The sequence below is a fragment of the Osmerus eperlanus genome, chromosome 8 (genome assembly GCF_963692335.1).
Source record: "Osmerus eperlanus chromosome 8, fOsmEpe2.1, whole genome shotgun sequence".
NCBI classification, from domain to species: domain Eukaryota; kingdom Metazoa; phylum Chordata; class Actinopteri; order Osmeriformes; family Osmeridae; genus Osmerus; species Osmerus eperlanus.
The window spans coordinates 18,549,559-18,568,780 of NC_085025.1; the positions used below are offsets into that span (position 1 = coordinate 18,549,559).

At 41.4% G+C, this 19,222-nt stretch overlaps 1 protein-coding gene across 1 annotated transcript in view; it reads right to left on the reverse strand.

Annotated features, from left to right (window-relative positions):
• enpp1 (ectonucleotide pyrophosphatase/phosphodiesterase 1) overlaps window positions 1–6,306 on the reverse strand; it is a 49,447-nt gene extending 43,141 nt beyond the window's left edge. Inside the window, exons 1-7 of the mRNA XM_062468318.1 lie at window positions 6,014–6,306; window positions 3,981–4,056; window positions 3,504–3,629; window positions 2,269–2,394; window positions 1,606–1,669; window positions 430–527; window positions 238–317 (exon numbers count right to left, since the gene is read on the reverse strand). Coding sequence (XP_062324302.1) covers window positions 238–317; window positions 430–527; window positions 1,606–1,669; window positions 2,269–2,394; window positions 3,504–3,629; window positions 3,981–4,056; window positions 6,014–6,148 — 705 coding nt within the window. The 5' untranslated portion in view covers window positions 6,149–6,306. The remainder of the gene's footprint in view (window positions 1–237; window positions 318–429; window positions 528–1,605; window positions 1,670–2,268; window positions 2,395–3,503; window positions 3,630–3,980; window positions 4,057–6,013) is intronic.
• Between the last annotated feature and the right edge of the window lie 12,916 nt (window positions 6,307–19,222).

Below are 19,222 nucleotides of genomic sequence, written 5' to 3' on the forward strand. Positions count from 1 at the left end.
TACCAGCTGTCTGTCCTTGGACGCACATGTAATCCATCATCACACACACAGTTTTGTTGTTATTATTCTACCCTTTTGTTTGTACCTGTTTGAAAGGATCTCATTGTCAGATTGCCAAAACAAGAGTACGGCCTTCACTGAGGTTTACCTAATGGAAGTCTGAGTAAACAAACAAGGGAATGTGTATTTAACTCTGGGGGACTGGGGAGACTAAATTGAGATGAATGACTGACTCACAGTCACGATGGTGTAATGATTAGGAAAGGTTTTGGTCGGGTAGGCAGGTCTCATGTGTGGGGTAGATGTCCCGCAGTTGCCTGGAATACAGGGAGGTTTGGTCAGAACTAGCTCAGACAACTGTCCTGTGGCTTGTTGCCACCACATAAACAGTGTTTGTCGAGCAATGATGTGCTAAGTACTGTAACTTACGTAACTTGCTGATGACAGGAAGGAGGCTGCCGTAAGCCTTCAAGTACCCTGCTCGGAACCCATCCATAGACACCAAGATGAGAGGGGGTTTGGAGAAACTGAAGAATAAACAAAGAGAGAGCATTTATCAACCCTTTTGGGAAAATGGGGAGATTTGAGTTGTGTCTAACTATAGACTAGAGTCTACACAAGTTGATTCTGCATGACAGTGCCTTGTTGTAAAAAGTACGGTAGAGCTCCATTGACTTGATTGAACAGGCGGTGCCAAATGGAGAATCTGGATCCATTGTCGTGACAGAGTTTCCTCCATCCCGCTCAAAATAAAAAAGTTTTCCCCATGCCTTTTTTCTGGAATAGAAAAGCTACTTTCTAAAGCCACATTTATTCCCCATTTCAGATAGGTTGCAAGTCACTATTCTTACTCCTACAGAAAAAAGAGCTGCAGCCAGGCCAGATATGGGAGTTATTTTAGTCTCTCCGTAGTTGAGTAACAGCAGTATTAAAACAGAAGGTATTGATTAGTGTGAAGACGTTTGTGTGAGAGGACATTCCTGTGTTAGAAAGACTAACCACTCACAAAAAATTACATCCAAAAGAAACCTTGTGTGGTTGACTCACATTGTAGAAAAAGTAAACAGTTAATTAATTTGTTTGGAAAAAACTTAAACTGTCCTTAAAATAAACTCTTAGTTTAGTTTTCCGTAGTCTAATGAATCTAGGGTCACACCCTTCCAGTAGTGCAGACACACTCAGGGAGTCAAACGTGTATGTTTCCATGAAGACACTGATGTTCTCTTTGGTGTCTACAGTCAATCAGTCCAGTCATAAAAGACAACGCTGATATCTTAATTGTGTTTTTCGAGTACTTTCACATGCAAATACAGCTTCAGCTTCATTGTACTACATTCATTTCAAGAATCTATTACTCTGTTTCAACATTTAAAAACAGTGAGCGGTTAAAAGACCCTGCGATCCCTGTGAACTGCTCTCCAGATATTGTGGTGTATTACCCAGTATTACCCAACAGGACATAAGGGTATTGAGGTGAATGAGTATTACCCAACAGGACATTGGGGTGTTGAAGTGAGTGAGTATTACCCAACAGTACATTGGGGTGTTGAGGTGAATGAGTATTACTCAACAGTACATTGGGGTGTTGAGGTGAATGAGTATTACCCAACAGGACATTGGGGTGTTTTGATGTCCTCACACTCATCCTCCAGCCACGACTTCCCACCCACTAGAAAAGACATACAACTATCAGTTACAATATCACCACAGTACCTACACCGTTTATACACATTTCTCAGTGTTAATCTGGCTACAGATCAAACCTACAATGTCATCTAAATGATTACAGCAATTACTTTGTTGAAAAAGCACATTAGCAAAGCCAAGGAATATGAATGATGTCGTAAACAACCACGGCTCAGAGACTAGAGAAAGGTATTTAAGATAGTTAAAGCAATGGCTAACAGAAGCACAAAGGGAGGTTTTCTACCACAATGGGGAGCTAGAAAAGAGAAAGATCAACCAACCCCATAAATGTAATACATGCAAATCTATCTAAAGAAAATACAAATAATTATAGTGTTCCAAACTAAATAAAACATGATCTAGCAGAGTCATAATAGACAATTTAAGTAGGACGCACACACAGTGAACTACACATCCTACACTCTAACATCTGGTGCAGTTTATGTTTTTTTTTGTACAAACAACGTCGAAACTAAGCAAACAAGCTCCTACAGTGGACCATGCTTAGACTGACTGACTATGGTACGCTAGTGGGCCATCTTGCAACTCAGGCCTGGGGCTTGGTTGAGCCTGCTCCCTTACCCGTGCACACACTGTAGTAGTTAGAGCAGCAATCTCCCGTTGCCTCACAGCCTCCTGAGCAGGAGCACAGACTGTAGGACAACCTTTCCTCCCCACAGCGAAATTTGGAACAGGTCCAATGCTGACCTGGTGGGAAATAAACAACACCCAAAGTGAGGGATGGGAGAGAGAGAGAGAGAGAGAGAGAGAGAGAGAGAGAGAGAGAGAGAGAGTTTTGCAAAAGAGGCTGCCTGTTCACCCTACCATAGCACAGTTGACCTGTAAGACGTAAGACAATGAAAATATATTTTCTCAGAGCTGAATATTTCCACTGCCTTGCCTTTGACAACCAACAAACCAAACACCAACAACTCATTATTGTCTGATAATAATATAATTGTTAAATCTATATGTAATAAATCATTTTTATAATCCTAGGAGACATGCTTGACCAACAGCAATTTTGGAACTGGAACATTTTGGATTCAGAAGACGCTTCAGTCTCAATCTACTGAACACCTTATGGAGCAGCTAGGACAACTAGGAGGACGGAGGGATTCTAGCATGTTTATGAGAGAACCCCCCAACCCCAACTCCAACTCATCTTTCCTCTCTCTCTCCATTTCTCGGACTGTGGTCATGTGAATGGTCTAACAGGTCTGCACTGTCTCCGTGTACAGTTCTCAAGAGAAAAAAGCCTTTCCCCGCCTTCCCTGCACATGGATGGGCCTCTCTAGGGAACCAGAGGCACATATGGCTGCCATGCTGACTAGGTGGCAGAGATAGATTCCTCAATGCATTGGGAAACTACACAGCAGAGAATTGCACCACTCCCAGATACGCCTGCCCACAGTAAACGGGTGAGGCCCCTAAAAAGATGTTTCGGTCCTGTGATTTCCATGTGAAAACACTGATGGGGGCTGACCAGGGTTAGCCAGATGGGTTCTGTGTCACACTCAATCTACTCCAAAGTCTGTCTCAAAGTTAGTATTATAGTCTACACTTATAGATTAGTGTGTATAGCCCTTAAATGTCCAGGAAACCCATTTAGGCACAAAAGCACAGAAGGCATGCAGTGTGCAAACATTAACACTGAAACCTCCTCTCCCCATTTTTGAATACAAAATCACATAATATTGTACCAGGTCAGCATGAATAATATCTTTATCTAGCCTACTGTCACCAGTTGTAAATCGGTCTAGCGTAAGGTTGAACTAGAGTTTCTGGGGAGAGCGTGTTGGGCAGTGAGGACGTACCAGGCTCTACACACACTTCCTGGTAGTCCAGGCAGCAGGTTCCCTCCGCCTCACAGGAGGGATCGCAGTGGCATGTTGCAGACTTGTCCCTGCTCCCGGTCACACACCTGTTTCTACAGCTGATCACTACAGAGGCATGTTGGGTGACAGACATACTGCACATGTAAATGAGTTACCTTAAGATCATGTGGTACAGTTATGCATGAACATGAGGGAGTCATTAATGTCATCCTGGGAGATAAATTCCACAAGTGTGAAGGTACCGTGAAGTGTATCACGGTATCACAGCTCAACAACTGTTCACAGGAGAGAAGACTGAAACAACTTTAAAATGGATGTACTTTTCATGCTACAGGAGAATACAGGGAGTTTCAGTGGACTTTTGTGTACCTGTGCCAGTAAACTGTGTTTTGCACAGATGCCTGTGGTTAGACATGGACCACATAGACAGCTGGTTTAGTTTACGGTTGAGATTACCTTCTATGTCACAACGCTGCCTCAAGGCAAACACCACTGCAAGAATGAGTACCACCAACAAGCACAGCAACAGCACCTGAGAAGCACAGTAGACAAAGACCACAACATGTTTTGATCAGTTTGATCTCTACAGCTAAAATGATAAGAACAGTGTAATCTGCCTTCTGAAATCTTTACATCGATGCTAGTTTGGCACCCTGCTTCCACTGCTCTCCAACACATCACAGCTTGTCTGAATCGAGTCGGACACACTTTGAACCCTTATACTGCAATCTGCTCTGATGGATGATCATTCTGTTTAGTCCGTCTTTTCCCTTATCTGGAGCTTTCTGCATCCCAAGAAAAGCATGCTGCCTTACCAAAACACTAGTATATAAAGACCGACGAGGGACTTCACAGACAGAGAAGTATTGTTTAAAGAGAAGAGCTACTTTCCTGACTGAGCTTTTGGCTCTTAGTACTGCATCTTGATCTCCATTTTTTATTTCCTTTTTTATACAAAGTCTTCTTCCCAGTGCCAAACCACATGACCTAACCCTAACCCACGCTTACGTTGAAAAACAAGAAAAGGGAAAAGACTAATGCTGTTTACTTTTAGAAAAAAATAAATGCTGAATTCTAGCCACATAAAGAAGTACTCCGCACAGATTTGAACTAAGATCATGTTAGAAAGAGGGATATTCAGCTGTTTTAATGTCTCAGATGTACAGTCTAAATAGCGGTTATAAGGGAATCCCCACATTACAAGTAATGCCAAATTGGCATGTAACTTTCAATGTGGATTAAAAAATAACATAATAAGGAGCTTGCCTTTCAACGAGGGTTCATGGCCTCATTCTGAAGTGTTTGAGAAATTCTGAACATAGTGCTCTGTTTGGTATGGCTTTGCACAGTGGGTTTATTTAGTGTATGTGTGGCTCTTTTTTACTACCCGTGTGGGGACCCGATATTCCAACAAGAATAGTAAACTTGTCCTATTTCCAGTGGGTATAGAAGTACATTAGGGGTTGGGGTTAGGAGTTAGGGTTTGCTCTGGGATAGCTTTAGAGCTTTGATAGGATTACAATTCAGATTAGGTTTTTAGGTTAAGGTTAGGACTAAGGTTTGGGGTTAGAGAAAACAGGATTTTGGGACTGGATTTTAGGTCCCCACAAGCATAGCTATACACAATGTGTATGTGTGATGACTGCATCCAGGTGTCTATTTTCAGATTGGTGCTTTTTCACCCTTGGTTGGTGTCTAAAGCCTTTGGACTCCAGGACGATCATCAAAACAAACAGTGTCTGGTGGAAACCTACAAGTTAGTGGACAGACGTCTGAAGACGGAGGTTGATACAGTAAATAGAGTAGGCCTATCTTATGGAAGCTATTGAGATGCGCAGGTTTTAAGATTGAACACTGGCAACTTAAACCTATAATTAACATGACAGTTTTTAATAAATATTCATCCAGTTCGTGATTCATTTTAATCAATGGCAAATAAATAATTTATTGTCTATTTCTAGGTCAAGTCTAAAAGCTACACTAGCGAAATGTTAAACCGTTTATAGACCAATCAGTCTTATCAGACCTGGGAAGCATCGGTTCGACAAGGTCAGCATACACTTTGCTACAAGATGTGTTATTTTATTTTACAACTCATTTATGTGTCAATATGAACCAGATGTTGCAAAACATCCCAAAGGAATGTAGAAAGCTGCGTCTGACAAGCCACGACTATTGTCCCGACAATTGAGTCCACACAAACCATCTATTGAGACGATGACACTGACTCGCCAATTTATGACATTCTTTAAAGTAGGAATTTAGCACAGCATAGGCCTATACTGGCAGGCTGATAGATAGGCATGTGTACAAGGCCACATAGGCTACATGTATACATTGGTTGGGTAAATGTCCGTGACTTCAAACGCCAGATAGTCTACATGTGGCATACCTAGATAACACAAGCTGAATTCGGTAGTTTAAATTTACAATTAACTTTAACTTGTAAAATGTTAGCGTAATTATTGTAGATTATACAAATAACTCACCCCAAGAATGATTTTGCATTTATTGGAGTTCCTCTTCACTTTATCACTGTGTCTCATCTGATTATCAAGTCTCGACGACCCTAATAACGTAGCTGCATGCTCTGTAGTATGGTCATCCCCTTTGGATATTTCCATACTGTCGCCGCTGACAGCACTTGCAAAGATCAGTTAAATTATTATACTGCCTAAAGTCTCGTCAGACACTCTTTAGCCTTTGGACTTTGGTGCCAATGTAGAACCGCCTCTTTTTCAATTGACGTCTCAATATGTGTATTGTAGTCTATCTAATGTCCGCATGTGCAGTTACCATACCCTGCCTACAATAGGCGGTACAATTATTGGACAAACCACGGCGAAGTCCAGCCTCCGGCCAGGGAGGTGTGAAATATAACTCCACCAGCCTTCCTGAGCATGTGTTTATTTTTTCCTCCATGCAGGATTCTACAGATGTACCTATGTTTTAAATCGTTTTGGGACTTCAATAGAACAATACTACTGTAGGCTACATCAGAGACAAAACAGTCATTCATGTCTTCATATGAATACAATATTATACATTTTATATAATACGCTATCAACGTATCTGTCTATGAAGTGTATACTGGTGCAATTCTGCCGCCACCTGGTGGTATTATAACTTTCAAACAGTCATCACATGGAGTTTACAGTTTTTTTCAACTGCTGACACACTTTTTTTTTACCTTTCCTCTTTTTTTCAAAACTTTAAACACAAATCCAAGAATTCCACACACAGAATGCAAAATGCCTCGCATCTCTTGCAAAATGAAGCACTGCATTCAAAATATCACAAACACGTTTCAAAAGCAAACATTTGTCTTACGTTGCAAACACCTTTGCCATAATATTACATTTTTGGATATATCATATACACACAGTTATTCAAAACCTAAAACTCTTCTCTCCTATGTACATTTCTGGAATGGCAGAGATGTTGAAAGATTCATAGTAAACACGAAAACAAGATTGAAACCAAACTTTTTTGGTTGTGAATACACAGTACGAAAGAAAAAGTGTAGTAGGACAGAAACCAAACCTAATTTTGAAAAAGGTGATTACGGAATGGTGTGTCTGTGTGTGCCATGAACTGTAGCATACAGTAATATATACTATTTTCTACAATATTGTCAGAATGTCTTCTTACAGTCACTGTACTGTTGCACAGTATGATACAGTAATCCACCAGACTGTGACCAATCATGCAGTGCACTGTAGTCAATGGATGCATGGGTGCTTAAACATAAGTATGTGTATAGTATACCGTGTGTTGAAACAGCTATCATGTGTACATTAGAACATGTGTACATTACAGTAGATTGTTACATACCTGTTATAATTTCTACAGTAAAGGTTCAAATTATTCTAAAGCCATGATTGGTTTGGGTTGAGTAAAGCAATAAGTGTTTGCACATGTGAGGAGTTAGTGTGAGGCACTGATGAATTAGTGTGGCATTTTGATTGGTTGTGTTTGAAAAAGGAAATCAAGATGCTTCCTGTTAGAATTGTGTGTGTTACGGGGAGAATTGTGTGTTGTGTTTTGCAAAAAGTGTTTTATGAAATTGTCAAAGGCCAAAAATGTGCGTATGGTTTTGCAGATTTGAGGTGTGGTTCTGGTGTTTGAGTGTCAGGTTTCAGAAATTGTGTGACAAGTAAGGATTTTGTGTGTAAGCAATTGAAAAAAAATCTAAATAGGCCTTTTAAAAATATAAATGGAACTCCAAAGTCGATGCTTGCTGCTAAATAAATAATGTGCAAAACCTATATGTATATAGGCCTATTAAAACCTCTCTTAAGAATTTAGAAATAGCTGTTTCTGTAATAACAGTCATTTAGCTATTTGCCATTTATTGCAAGCATTGTATATAGTGCTGTATGATATTACTATTCCTTGAAACAAAGTAGAAGTTGTTGTTGAAACAGAAAAGGAATGAACTAAAAAGCACTCCGATGAGTTGATTTGCGGATGGTTTCCTTTCTACAACAAGATGGTAGTGTGGCACTTAACAATAAAGTAAAATGCAGACTGCATCGACTTAAATATGTATGTACAATGAGATTCCCTTTATAATCATCCATTTCCCACAGTGTTCCAGTTTAAGAAAGTCCAAGCCTGAGAATAATCTGTCCGTGTCCAATGAGGGGGTTGGGTCTCCCTCAGAGCCAGTTAGAGCTCATGTAAAGGATAATGCCCGACGAGGTGTACAATATAAAGGTTAGATGCCTTACGGCTGAGTCTAGAACGTCCGCACATGGCGGCCATCTTGCCACAGTCAGCTCGCTCACCCATAACTTTGTGTTGGTGGTACATGTACTTTTTAAATAACCATAACTTGCTCAATTTTCAACCGATTTTTAAACGGTTTGGTTTGTTATCAATGTCAGAGATGTAGTTATGCCACTGCATACTTATATTCTATTTTTTAGAACATAACATAACTAGAGAGAGGATACAATTTCTGGGGAAATTTTGTGCTTGCTTGCGTCGGTTGCAGGGGGGTCCGTCCCCACAAGTTTTTTCCCTTCGACCAGAGGGTCCAACCAAATCTCAGCCGCTTCACAGTTGCTGCCATCATTAGAACCTTTAAAATGCAGAACAGGTATGAATTATATTTGCCTTGTGTACTGAAATACTGCATATCTATAGAATACAGTGTGCTCACTGTATTTGTATTTTGCAGGACTGAAAGAGAACCACACCGTGGAGGAAGAACATGTACTTTCACAGCCAAACAGGAGACTGACATTGTGAAAATGGTTTGTGAAAACAATACTATCATACTCCGACAGATACAAACCAGGATCCTGGCTGTCCATGCCTCATTCAGAAACATCCAGACCGTCAGCCTCTCTACACTGGACCGTGTTCTCCGCAGGAATGCCATGTGGATGAAACAAGTGTACAGGGTCCTATTCGACCGGAACACAGACCACATCAAGGAGTTACGGCAAGAGTTTGTGCTTGTAAGTCCCATACATTCAGCACTGACACATTCATGTATTGTACCTGTAATCCAATATTGTTCCTTTTCTACAGTGTCTCACTGTAGCCCACTGTGTTGACCCATCTGTGTCCATACTATAACTTGCATTATCATACTGTCTGTTCCAGCGGATCCAGGAGCATGACACAGCTAATGAGCTATATGAATACATATTCATTGATGAGGTTGGATTCAACCTGGTGAAGAGGAGGCGCCGGAAATGTCATTGGCCACCGCGCCATTGTTGAGGTCCCCGGCCAGCGTGATGGGAACATCACTTTGTGTGCTGCAATGGGTTGAGCAGGCCCGTTGACAGTACTGTAATGTTCAGAAATAAAACTTTTTTGCCGCATGTGTGCTGTTTTATGTTTGACTATGAAAAAATTAGGCCTACACTGAGACATTTTATAAAAGTTGAAATGGCTCATTCTCCAGAGTCATTGTCATTCATATGGTGTATTCCATTTCTAGAATTGTGTTTTCAATTTTGCATTACTGTGTGCTGTGAATGCATATTGTGTGTACTGTTATGAATGGTATGTGTGTCATTTGAAAATATGTCTGTGTGTACCAAATGAGAACACAAGTTGCATTTTGTGAACAGGTAAGAGATTTGATGGCAAAGAGTCATCTTGCAAAGGGAGTGTCAGGTTTAGCATTTTGTGTGTGAGGTTTTCAGTTTTGTGTGTGCAGTTTTGAGAAAGCCGTTATTGTTTTGAGAAATGTGTGTTAACAATTGTGAAAAACTGTAAAGTCTTTCAAAATTGTAAAAGGATGCTTTGACTCAGTCCCTGTTGTTATGGTTACTTATTTCAGACACTTTGTACAGGCTCATACTATGTAGCCAGCGCAATAATTTAGAAAACGGTGAAAAGCAATTACGTAGTAGGTGTGCGTATATCACCTGATAATGGACACCCCTGCAGCCATTCAGAATCGAGTATTCACCCAGCCCATGGTATAAGATGTGATAATCACCGTCACCTCTGTTGTGGCAGTAACGTGTGACCTCTCCCACATTTAGCACCCCTCATGGAGAAGAAACCGGGCCTTTATTGTAGCCAGTACTGTTTATCTTTGTGTGAGTGTGTGTGTGTGTGTGTGTGGGGGGGGGTTGTGTGTGTGTGTCTATGGGCATGTGTGTAGTCAAACTATGCAATACATGTATGACTGTGTGTGTGGCTAAACATTTGTGTGTGGGTTGGTATATGTGTATTTGTGGGGTGCACTGGTGTGTGCGTGTGTGAGAGAGAGAGTAAAAGAGAGAGAGAGAGAGAGAGAGAGAGAGCAAGTGAGAAGTGTGTGTGTCCTAAGCTCAGTGAAGTGTTTGTCCCTCAGCAGAGTGTCTCAGCGTAGAGCCTCCAGCTGTTCTCCCCCAGCTGGCCATTAGAATCTGACCTTCCCTCTGCACCCTCACATCGAGTACTTACTGTCCTGCTGCACATTCTCCCTCCAATATGTGAAAAACATTTTGTTCTTGAAATGGCTCTTTTATTTTTTGAATTAAGTTTACAATCCTTTTTTTGCCATCTAGATTCTGAAAAACGTCAAGACAACCAACTGTAGACACACACCATTCCGAACGATCACATAAAGTTGTCGTTATACTTTCAAAAAGGAGCAATGCATCAGCAACAGGTGACATTCCGTAACATGACTTTCCAGGACTCTTTCTGCTGACACCAGAGGGTCTCATCATCGTGAAGGAATGAGTCTATGGTAGACTGCTTTGGTGCTTTGTGTGGTTTGTGTGTAGAGACTGCAATCAAAGCTCTCCAGGTGCACTTGAAGGAGTGTACAATGTATTGTGTATTGTAGGTGTGCTTAATCAGCTCATACTAAAGAGCACATCGACTCCCCAAAGTTGTAGCACCTAGTAAAAACTGAAAAAATGCAGTGTTGTTGTTGATTTTTGTACACAAAAATCCGCAGATTTTAGCCAAGTGAGTCAGTCCCAGTTATCCTGGATGTGTTGGCGGACCTGGCTAATCATAAGAAGCCTGATCTCTAATCATAAGAAGTTGCTGTGGCTGGTTTGGAGAAGAAAACCCCCCACAAAAGGGAACACCAATACAGTTTGTAAAGACTGTTGTCAACAATGTGAAAATGCAGAGTTAGCCCTCTCAGTTGTCACTTTACCAAATTATAATGCTGTACCAATCCTTTTGAAGTTGTTGAGAGATGACAGTGAGGGAGTTTTGAAAAGGAGAGGCACGCTTCGCTCTGTCCTTTGACTGATTTGATCATGCATCCATCCCCTCGCTGGGAGGGACGTGTCAGCCGCTCTCAACCCTCCCCTTGAGCATCCCCCCCCCCCCCCCCCCCCTCTCTCTCTCTCTCTCTCTCTCTCTCTCTCTCTCTCTTTCTGTCTCTTTCTTTCTCTCTCTCTCTCTCTCTCTCTCTCTCTCTCTCTCTCTCTCTCTCTCTCTCTCTCTCTCTCTCTCTCTCTCTCTCTCTCTCTCTCTCTCTCTCTCTCTCTCTCTCCCTCTCTCTCTCTCTCTCTCTCTCTCTCTCTCTCTCTCTCTCTCTGTTTTCTTCCACTGTCTCCCTCTCTGTGACTGATCCTCTCCTTCCCTTCACTCTTTTGCCCTATTTCCTTCTCTTCAAGCTGTTCCTTTTTTCTTTTTTGACCATTGTAGACCCCATACTTTCAATCACCAACTTTGTCAAGGATTGAAAGACTACTTACTAAAGAGTTGTCTTACATTTCATTAGAACTGTGTCTTTGTGGCTTGTGTGTTTGTGTGTGGAACTTAGTCATACCAGGCAAAGACTACGGTGGCCCTGAAGTGCAAAACACACCCACTAATATGAGTACATCCCCCAAATGAAAACACTCTTCCCAAAGAGTTACGTGGACCAGGATAGTTGTTAGGCTATCGATTTTTACGTTAAACAACTGTCCTGGTGCACGTAACGCTGTCATTATTGCATTTCGTACTTCTGTTGATCAATTTCTTATTTCCTGTTAGTTACTGTGCATCCAATCAACGACGAAAGTGTTGTACCTACCCTTTCCGTTTTGAGTTAATGTAATGTTGTTTTGAGTTAATGTAATGTCGTTTCCCATTTGGGGGAGCGTGTCTTTGTATTGGGGGGAAGTGAGCAAGTCATCCTATTTGGGGGGAGTTGACTTGTATTTGGGGGGAGTGTTTTCATTTGGGGGATGTACTCATATTATTGGGTGTGTTTTACACTTCAGGGCCACCATAATACACATACAGTATACCCATTTTTAGACATAGACACATGTTTATCCATTGACTCTCTATTGACTCAACAGTTTAAACACTGTCCTTTGTTTTCCTTCCTTTTTATGTCTCTCTTTTCCAAACTAGTTAGGGAAACAAATAGGGAAACATTGTTCAAAGGCGTTACGTACATCTATTAGCCCAACAAATGTGATTAGTCTTCAAGGATTGAAGCTTATTTGAGCTTGGTTCTGTTTTAAGTTTATGGTAGAACCACCACAGCACAATGCTTAGCTAGCTCATTTATTTTAGTTACTTTTATGCATTCTTCTAATACTTCCTAAATGTGTTTATGTTTAGTATTACAGTTTTTCACAATTGTTAACACACAAAAAGCACAAATTTGGCACCATTTTCACAACCTTCATTTCATGTACCAATTGCTCGACCCAATTTGGCACTACTTCACACTCCCTTATCTGCATTAGACTCTGACTTTCCCTGTTTACACACTGATGTGAATTACACATCACCTTGTTGTCAAAACACTACACACAATGTTCAGTTGTTGCACACACTTCTCAAGTAAAGTCTCAAAGCTTCAACCTACAACACACAAATATTCAAATCTCTAAACACTCAGTCTGGTGGGCAATTTGCGATCAGGATTGCAGCATTAAAAGGGCCTTGAGCCTCTGTTTTATTTGGTGAATAATGGAGAACTTAGAACATATCGACAACCAGAGAAGGAGAGGGGTAAGAGTGAGAGGAGGAAGAGGAGGACAAGGAAGACGAAGAGGACAAGGAAGAGGGGGGAGAGGATGACAAGGAGGAAGAAGAGGACGACAATAAGAAGGAGGATGAGGAGGAAGAGGAGAAGAAGAAAGAGGAGGAGGAGAAAGAAGAAGGAGAACGGTGATCTCTAATGAGATTCGGGCCACCGTGGTTGACCATGGGCTCAACCATGGTTTGAGCATGAGGGAGGCTGGCCAGAGGGTCCAACCAAATCTCTGCCTCATCACAATCTCATCAAATCTCAATCTTCAACTTGGTGAAGAGGAGGCGCCGGGGCAGAAATGTCATTGGCCAGCGCGCCATTGTTGGAGTCCCCGGTAAGCGTGGTGGGAACATCACTTTGTGTGCTGCAATGGGTTGAGCAGGCCCGTTGACAGTACTGTACTGTTCAGAAATATAACTTTTTTTGCTGCATATGTGTGCTGTTTTATGTTTGACTATGAAAAAAGTAGGCCTACACTGAGACATTTTACAAAAGGAGAAATGGCTCATCTCCAGAGTCATTGTCATTCATATGGTGTGTTCCATTTCTAGAATTGTGTTTTCAATTTTGCCCTACAGAGTGCTGTGAATGCTTGGTAGTGTGCAGCAAATGCTTAGTCGTGTATACTGTTATGAATGGTATGTGTGTGTCATTTGAAAATATGGCTGTGTGTACCAAATGAGAACACAAGTTCCATTTTGTGAACAGGTAAGAGATTTGAAGGCAAAGAGTCATCTTGCAAAGGAAGTGTCAGGTTTAGCATTTTGTGTGTGAGGTTTTCAGTTTTGTGTGAGCAGTTTTGAGAAAGCCGTTATTGTTTTGAAAAAACGTGTGTTAACAATTGTGAAAAACTGTAATAGGCCTAACCAGTGAACTTGAGTATGATGTTATGACCACTGACTAGAGAATTTCTAAGTGGGAGTCACCTTATTTTGCAGATTAAAGGATATTGACCCGAGGGACATATGGACAGGTTTCTGTCCAGCCAGACAAGCAGACAGGCAGCTGTAGTTCGTGAGGGCCCAGCTGGGATTCTGAGGATGTGTGTAACTGCTTCATTAGCGTGAGTCAGACGTGTCACACAGCAGGATACAGAAAGTCCCCAGCCTGTCACTCATTAACAAGCATCAATATTGCAGGACAGACCACGTCTAAACCGGCTACTCTGAGGTCAGGCTGCCTTAGATATGAGTTTAAAAGATTGTTTCAGATTAAGGCCGAATCCCAATACTCTGTCCTTCCGCTACCCCTTACCCCTAGCCCTTGTGTCTCGAAACTGAGGGGTAAGGGCTACATAGCCCTATGAAATGAGACACCACTTGGTTACGGTTACGTATATCTATGTCTCCAAAGCAAGTAGTGTTATGCACTGATATCGGGGGGGATGTGTCCCCCCCAATATATATTATGATTATGGCCTTGCATTCAAGGCTAATCAGAGAAATGGGCTACAATTGTTAACACACAAAAAGCCAAAATTTAATGTACCAATTGCTCGACCCAATTTGGCACTACTTCACACTCCCTTATCTGCATTAGACTCTGACTTTCCCTGTTTACACACTGATGTGAATTACACATCACCTTGTTGTCAAAACACTACACACAATGTTCAGTTGTTGCACACACTTCTCAAGTAAAGTCTCAAAGCTTCAACCTACAACACACAAATATTCAAATCTCTAAACACTCAGTCTGGTGGGCAATTTGCGATCAGGATTGCAGCATTAAAAGGGCCTTGAGCCTCTGTTTTGTTTGGTGAATAATGGAGAACTTAGAACATATCGACAACCAAAGAAGGAGAGGGGTAAGAGTGAGAGGAGGACAAGGAAGAGGACAAGGAAGAGGACAAGGAAGAGGACAAGGAAGAGGACAAGGAAGAGGACAAGGAAGAGGTCAAGGAAGAGGAGGGAGAGGATGACAAGGAGGAGGAGGAGGAAGAGGAGGACGACAAGAAGAAGGAGGATGAGGAGGAGGAAGAGGAGAAGAAGAAGGAGGAGGAGGAGAAAGAAGAAGGAGAACGGTGATCTCTAATGAGATTCGGGCCACCGTGGTTGACCATGTGCTCAACCATGGTTTGAGCATTAGGGAGGCTGGCCAGAGGGTCCAAGCAAATCTCAGCCGCTTAACAGTTGCTGCCATCATTAGAACCTTTAGAATGGAGAACAGGTATGAATTATATTTGCCTTGTGTAATGAAATACTGCATATCTATTGAATACAGTGTGCTCACTGTATTTGTATTTTGCAGGACTGAAAGAGAACCACACCGTGGAGGAAGAACATGTACTTTCACAGCCAAACAGGAGACTGACATTGTGAAAATGGTTTGTGAAAACAATACTATCATACTCCGACAGATACAAACCAGGATCCTGGCTGTCCATGCCTCATTCAGAAACATCCAGACCGTCAGCCTCTCTACACTGGACCGTGTTCTCCGCAGGAATGCCATGTGGATGAAACAAGTGTACAGGGTCCTATTCGACCGGAACACAGACCACATCAAGGAGTTACGGCAAGAGTTTGTGCTTGTAAGTCCCATACATTCAGCACTGACACATTCATGTATTGTACCTGTAATCCAATATTGTTCCTTTTCTACAGTGTCTCATTGTAGCCCACTGTGTTGACCCATCTGTGTCCATACTATAACTTGCATTATCATGCTGTCTGTTCCAGTGGATCCAGGAGCATGACACAGCTATATGAATACATATTCATTGATGAGGTTGGATTCAACGTGGTGAAGAGGAGGCGCCGGGGCAGAAATGTCATTGGCCAGTGCACCATTGTTGAGGTCCCCGACCAGCATGATGGGAACATCACTTTGTGTGCTGCAATGGGTTGAGCAGGCCCATTGACAGTACTGAACTGTTCAGAAATAAAACTTTTTTTGCCGCATATGTGTGCTGTTCTATGTTTGACTATGAAAAAATTAGGCCTACACTGAGACATTTACAAAAGTTGAATTACAGTTTCAAATGCTTACACACATTTTTTTTACTTGTCCTATTTTTTTCAAAACTTAACACACAAATCCAACAACTGCACACGAAAAATGCAAAATGCCTCGCTTCTCTTGCAAAATGAAGCACTGCATTCAAAATATCACAGACACGTCTCAAAAGCACACATTTGTCTCATGTTGCAAACACTTTTTCCATTATATTACATTTTTGGATACATCATATACACACAGTTATTCAAAACCTAAAGCTCTTCTTTCATGAGCTCCTTTGTTCATGTATTATAACAAACTTTTACTGCAACTTTTATTACAAACAATTTTACTGTAAGCATTTGTGGTTGTGAATACAGTATTACACAGTACAAAAGAAAGAGTGTAGTAGGACAGAAACCAAACCTAATTTTGAAAAAGGTGATTACGGAATGGTGTGTCTGTGTGTGCCATGAACTGTAGCATACAGTAATATATACTATTTTCTACAATATTGTCAGAATTTCTTCTTACAGTCACTGTACTGTTGCACGGTATGATACGGTAATCCACCAGACTGTGACCAATAATGCAGTGCACTGCAGTCAATGGATGCATGGGTGCTAAAATATATGTTTGTGTGTAGTATACCGTGTGTTGTGCTGAAACAGCTATTATGTGTACATTAGAACATGTGTATATTACAGTATATTGTTACATACCTGTTATCTTTTCTACATTAAAGGTTCAAATTATACCCACCACTGTAAATCAACTCAAAATAGGCTATTTATAGGCCTATTCTAAAGCCATGATTGGTTGGTGTTGAGTAAATTCAATTCAATTCAATATATTTATTTGTCATTGTCATAGAAAACAAGTAAATTCTGTTTAGAGCATTCAAACACTGCATAGTTTGACATAAGTGCAATACAAAGTGCAATATCCCTCCAATAAACTTCCCATAAATAACCCCTGTGTAAACCTTAGCACAATCAATACACGTAACAGTAACAATAACAATATTCAGTATTCGCAGCATTGTGAAGGGCTTTTAACAACATGGACGACCTAACAGAAACATAACAAGGGTGGAACAGTCAAGATATGTGGAGTATTTTGTTATTTGTGCAACAATGCAAAGTCCAGTTGTTAAATTGATGGGTGTGGTTACTGTCCATGAGAGGGAGGCAGAAACGGCGGGGGAGGGGGGGGCACTGTTCAGAAGCCTCACAGCCTGTGGGTACAGACTGTTGGTCAGTCTGGATGTTCTGGCCCGTATGGACCTGTACCTTCTACCTGAGGGCAGCAGGTGGAACAGATGGTGAGCTGGGTGGTGACGGTCCCGCAGGATGTTGTGCACTCTCCTCAGACAGTGGGTGGCGTAGACGGTACTGATCTCGGGGAGAGTCGTCCCATTGATTCTCCCCGCAGTTTTTACCACTCGTTGGAGTGCCTGCTGTTCAGCCTTAGTGCAGCTGGAAAACCACACTAAGAAACCTTACGTTAAAACGCTGCTGATGGCACAGTTGTAGAAGTTTGCCATCAGTGGTTTCGGGATTTTGGCGCTCCTCAGTTTCCTCAGATAGTAGAGGCGTTGTTGGGCCTTTCCCACACCTAAGGCAATGTGAGTACCCCAGGACAGGTCTTCAGTCAAGGTCACCCCCAGGAACTTAAAGTTGGGCACCCTCTCTACCTCCTCTGTGCCAATAGAGAGTGTCTGATGGTTATTTTGTCCGCAATTGCGGAAATCTACAATGATCTCCTTGGTCTTCTTGATGTTCAAGACCAGGTTATTGCAGTGGCACCATGACACCAGATGTTGCACCTCATTCCTGTAGGTAGTCTCATTGTTGTTGTTAATGAGACCGAGCACTGTGGTGTCGTCGACAAATTTGACAATGAGATTGGAGGAGGAGGAGGCAAGGCAGTCATGCGTGTACAAAGTATAGAGCAGGGGCAATGGCATCCTCAGTTGATCTGTTCTCCCTGTATGCAAATTGATATGGATCAAGTGATGGTGAGATAGCTGCTTTACAGTTTTTCTCAATTGTTTACACACAAATACTGGTACTTGAGACACAATGACCACAACATGTAACTCATGCACCAACCCCATGAACCAATTCTGCTAAACTACAAGCACAATTCCTGCTTTACACTCAAATTACAGTTCTAAAACACACTTTTTTCAAAACACTACACACAATTCTCTGCATTTGGCACAATTTTCATGAAGAAAATCTTTTGTTTTCACAAGGAACACACTGCCATTCAAATACGCACACTGACTCATCGCATGGACAAACACCTGTCACACAGTTTTACAATTAGCAATCAGAGCTATAGCATAAAAGGTCAACAGGTGACCTCTTCTGTTTTTGAGCAATGGATGCCAACATTGGAAACAGAGGCAGAGGCAGAGGAGTGAGAGTAAGAGGAGGAGGACGGGGAGGACGAGGATGAGGAAGGCCAAGGACCATAATCTCTGATGAGATCCGAGCCGCTTTGGTTGACCATGTGGTCAACCATGGTCTAACAATGAGGGAGGCTGGGCAAAGAGGACAGCCAAATTTGAGCAGGTACACTGTAGCATCCATCATCCGGACTTTACGAAATGAGAATAGGTAAGAAATCTACTCTCACTACAAAATTGCAGTAGGCCTACTGCATATCAATACAGTACTCAAGGAGTACAGTAGTACAGTATTGCCTGTGGACTGTTCTGTATGACTGTAAAAATAAAGTAAGTTTCAAGTATTTGGAAAACTTTGTATTCCAACACAGTATTTACAGTATTTTACTATTTGTTTGGCAGAACTGAAAAATTACCAACACAAGGTGGTCGGGAACGTCTTCTGTCTCCTGAGCAGGGAACTGAAATCATGAACATGGTCCTAGAAAATAACGCCATAACATTACGGCAAATACAAAGAAAAATAATAATAATGTAGCTATATACACTATACAGTAAATTATTCTGTTGTTTTGTATGTAGACCACTGTATGTGCAACTTTGTGTTGTTTGGGATGTACACTGTGTACATTGTTTTTCTGGGAAAAATATGTAAAATATATTTGTTACCGTGTATTTCTGTGTTCTGAGTATAAAAAGAATATTTTCAAATATTTTACAACACACTTATGTATGTACTGTCTGTAGTAAGTGTAACACTGAACAATAAAAGGCCTAACTCACTATGATGAATGAAGAAGAAGTGTTTTCCATTCATTATAGTGTTTTACATTGAGCACATCAGTGTTCAAATGGTTCTTATAAATGTCTATTCATATGATGGTT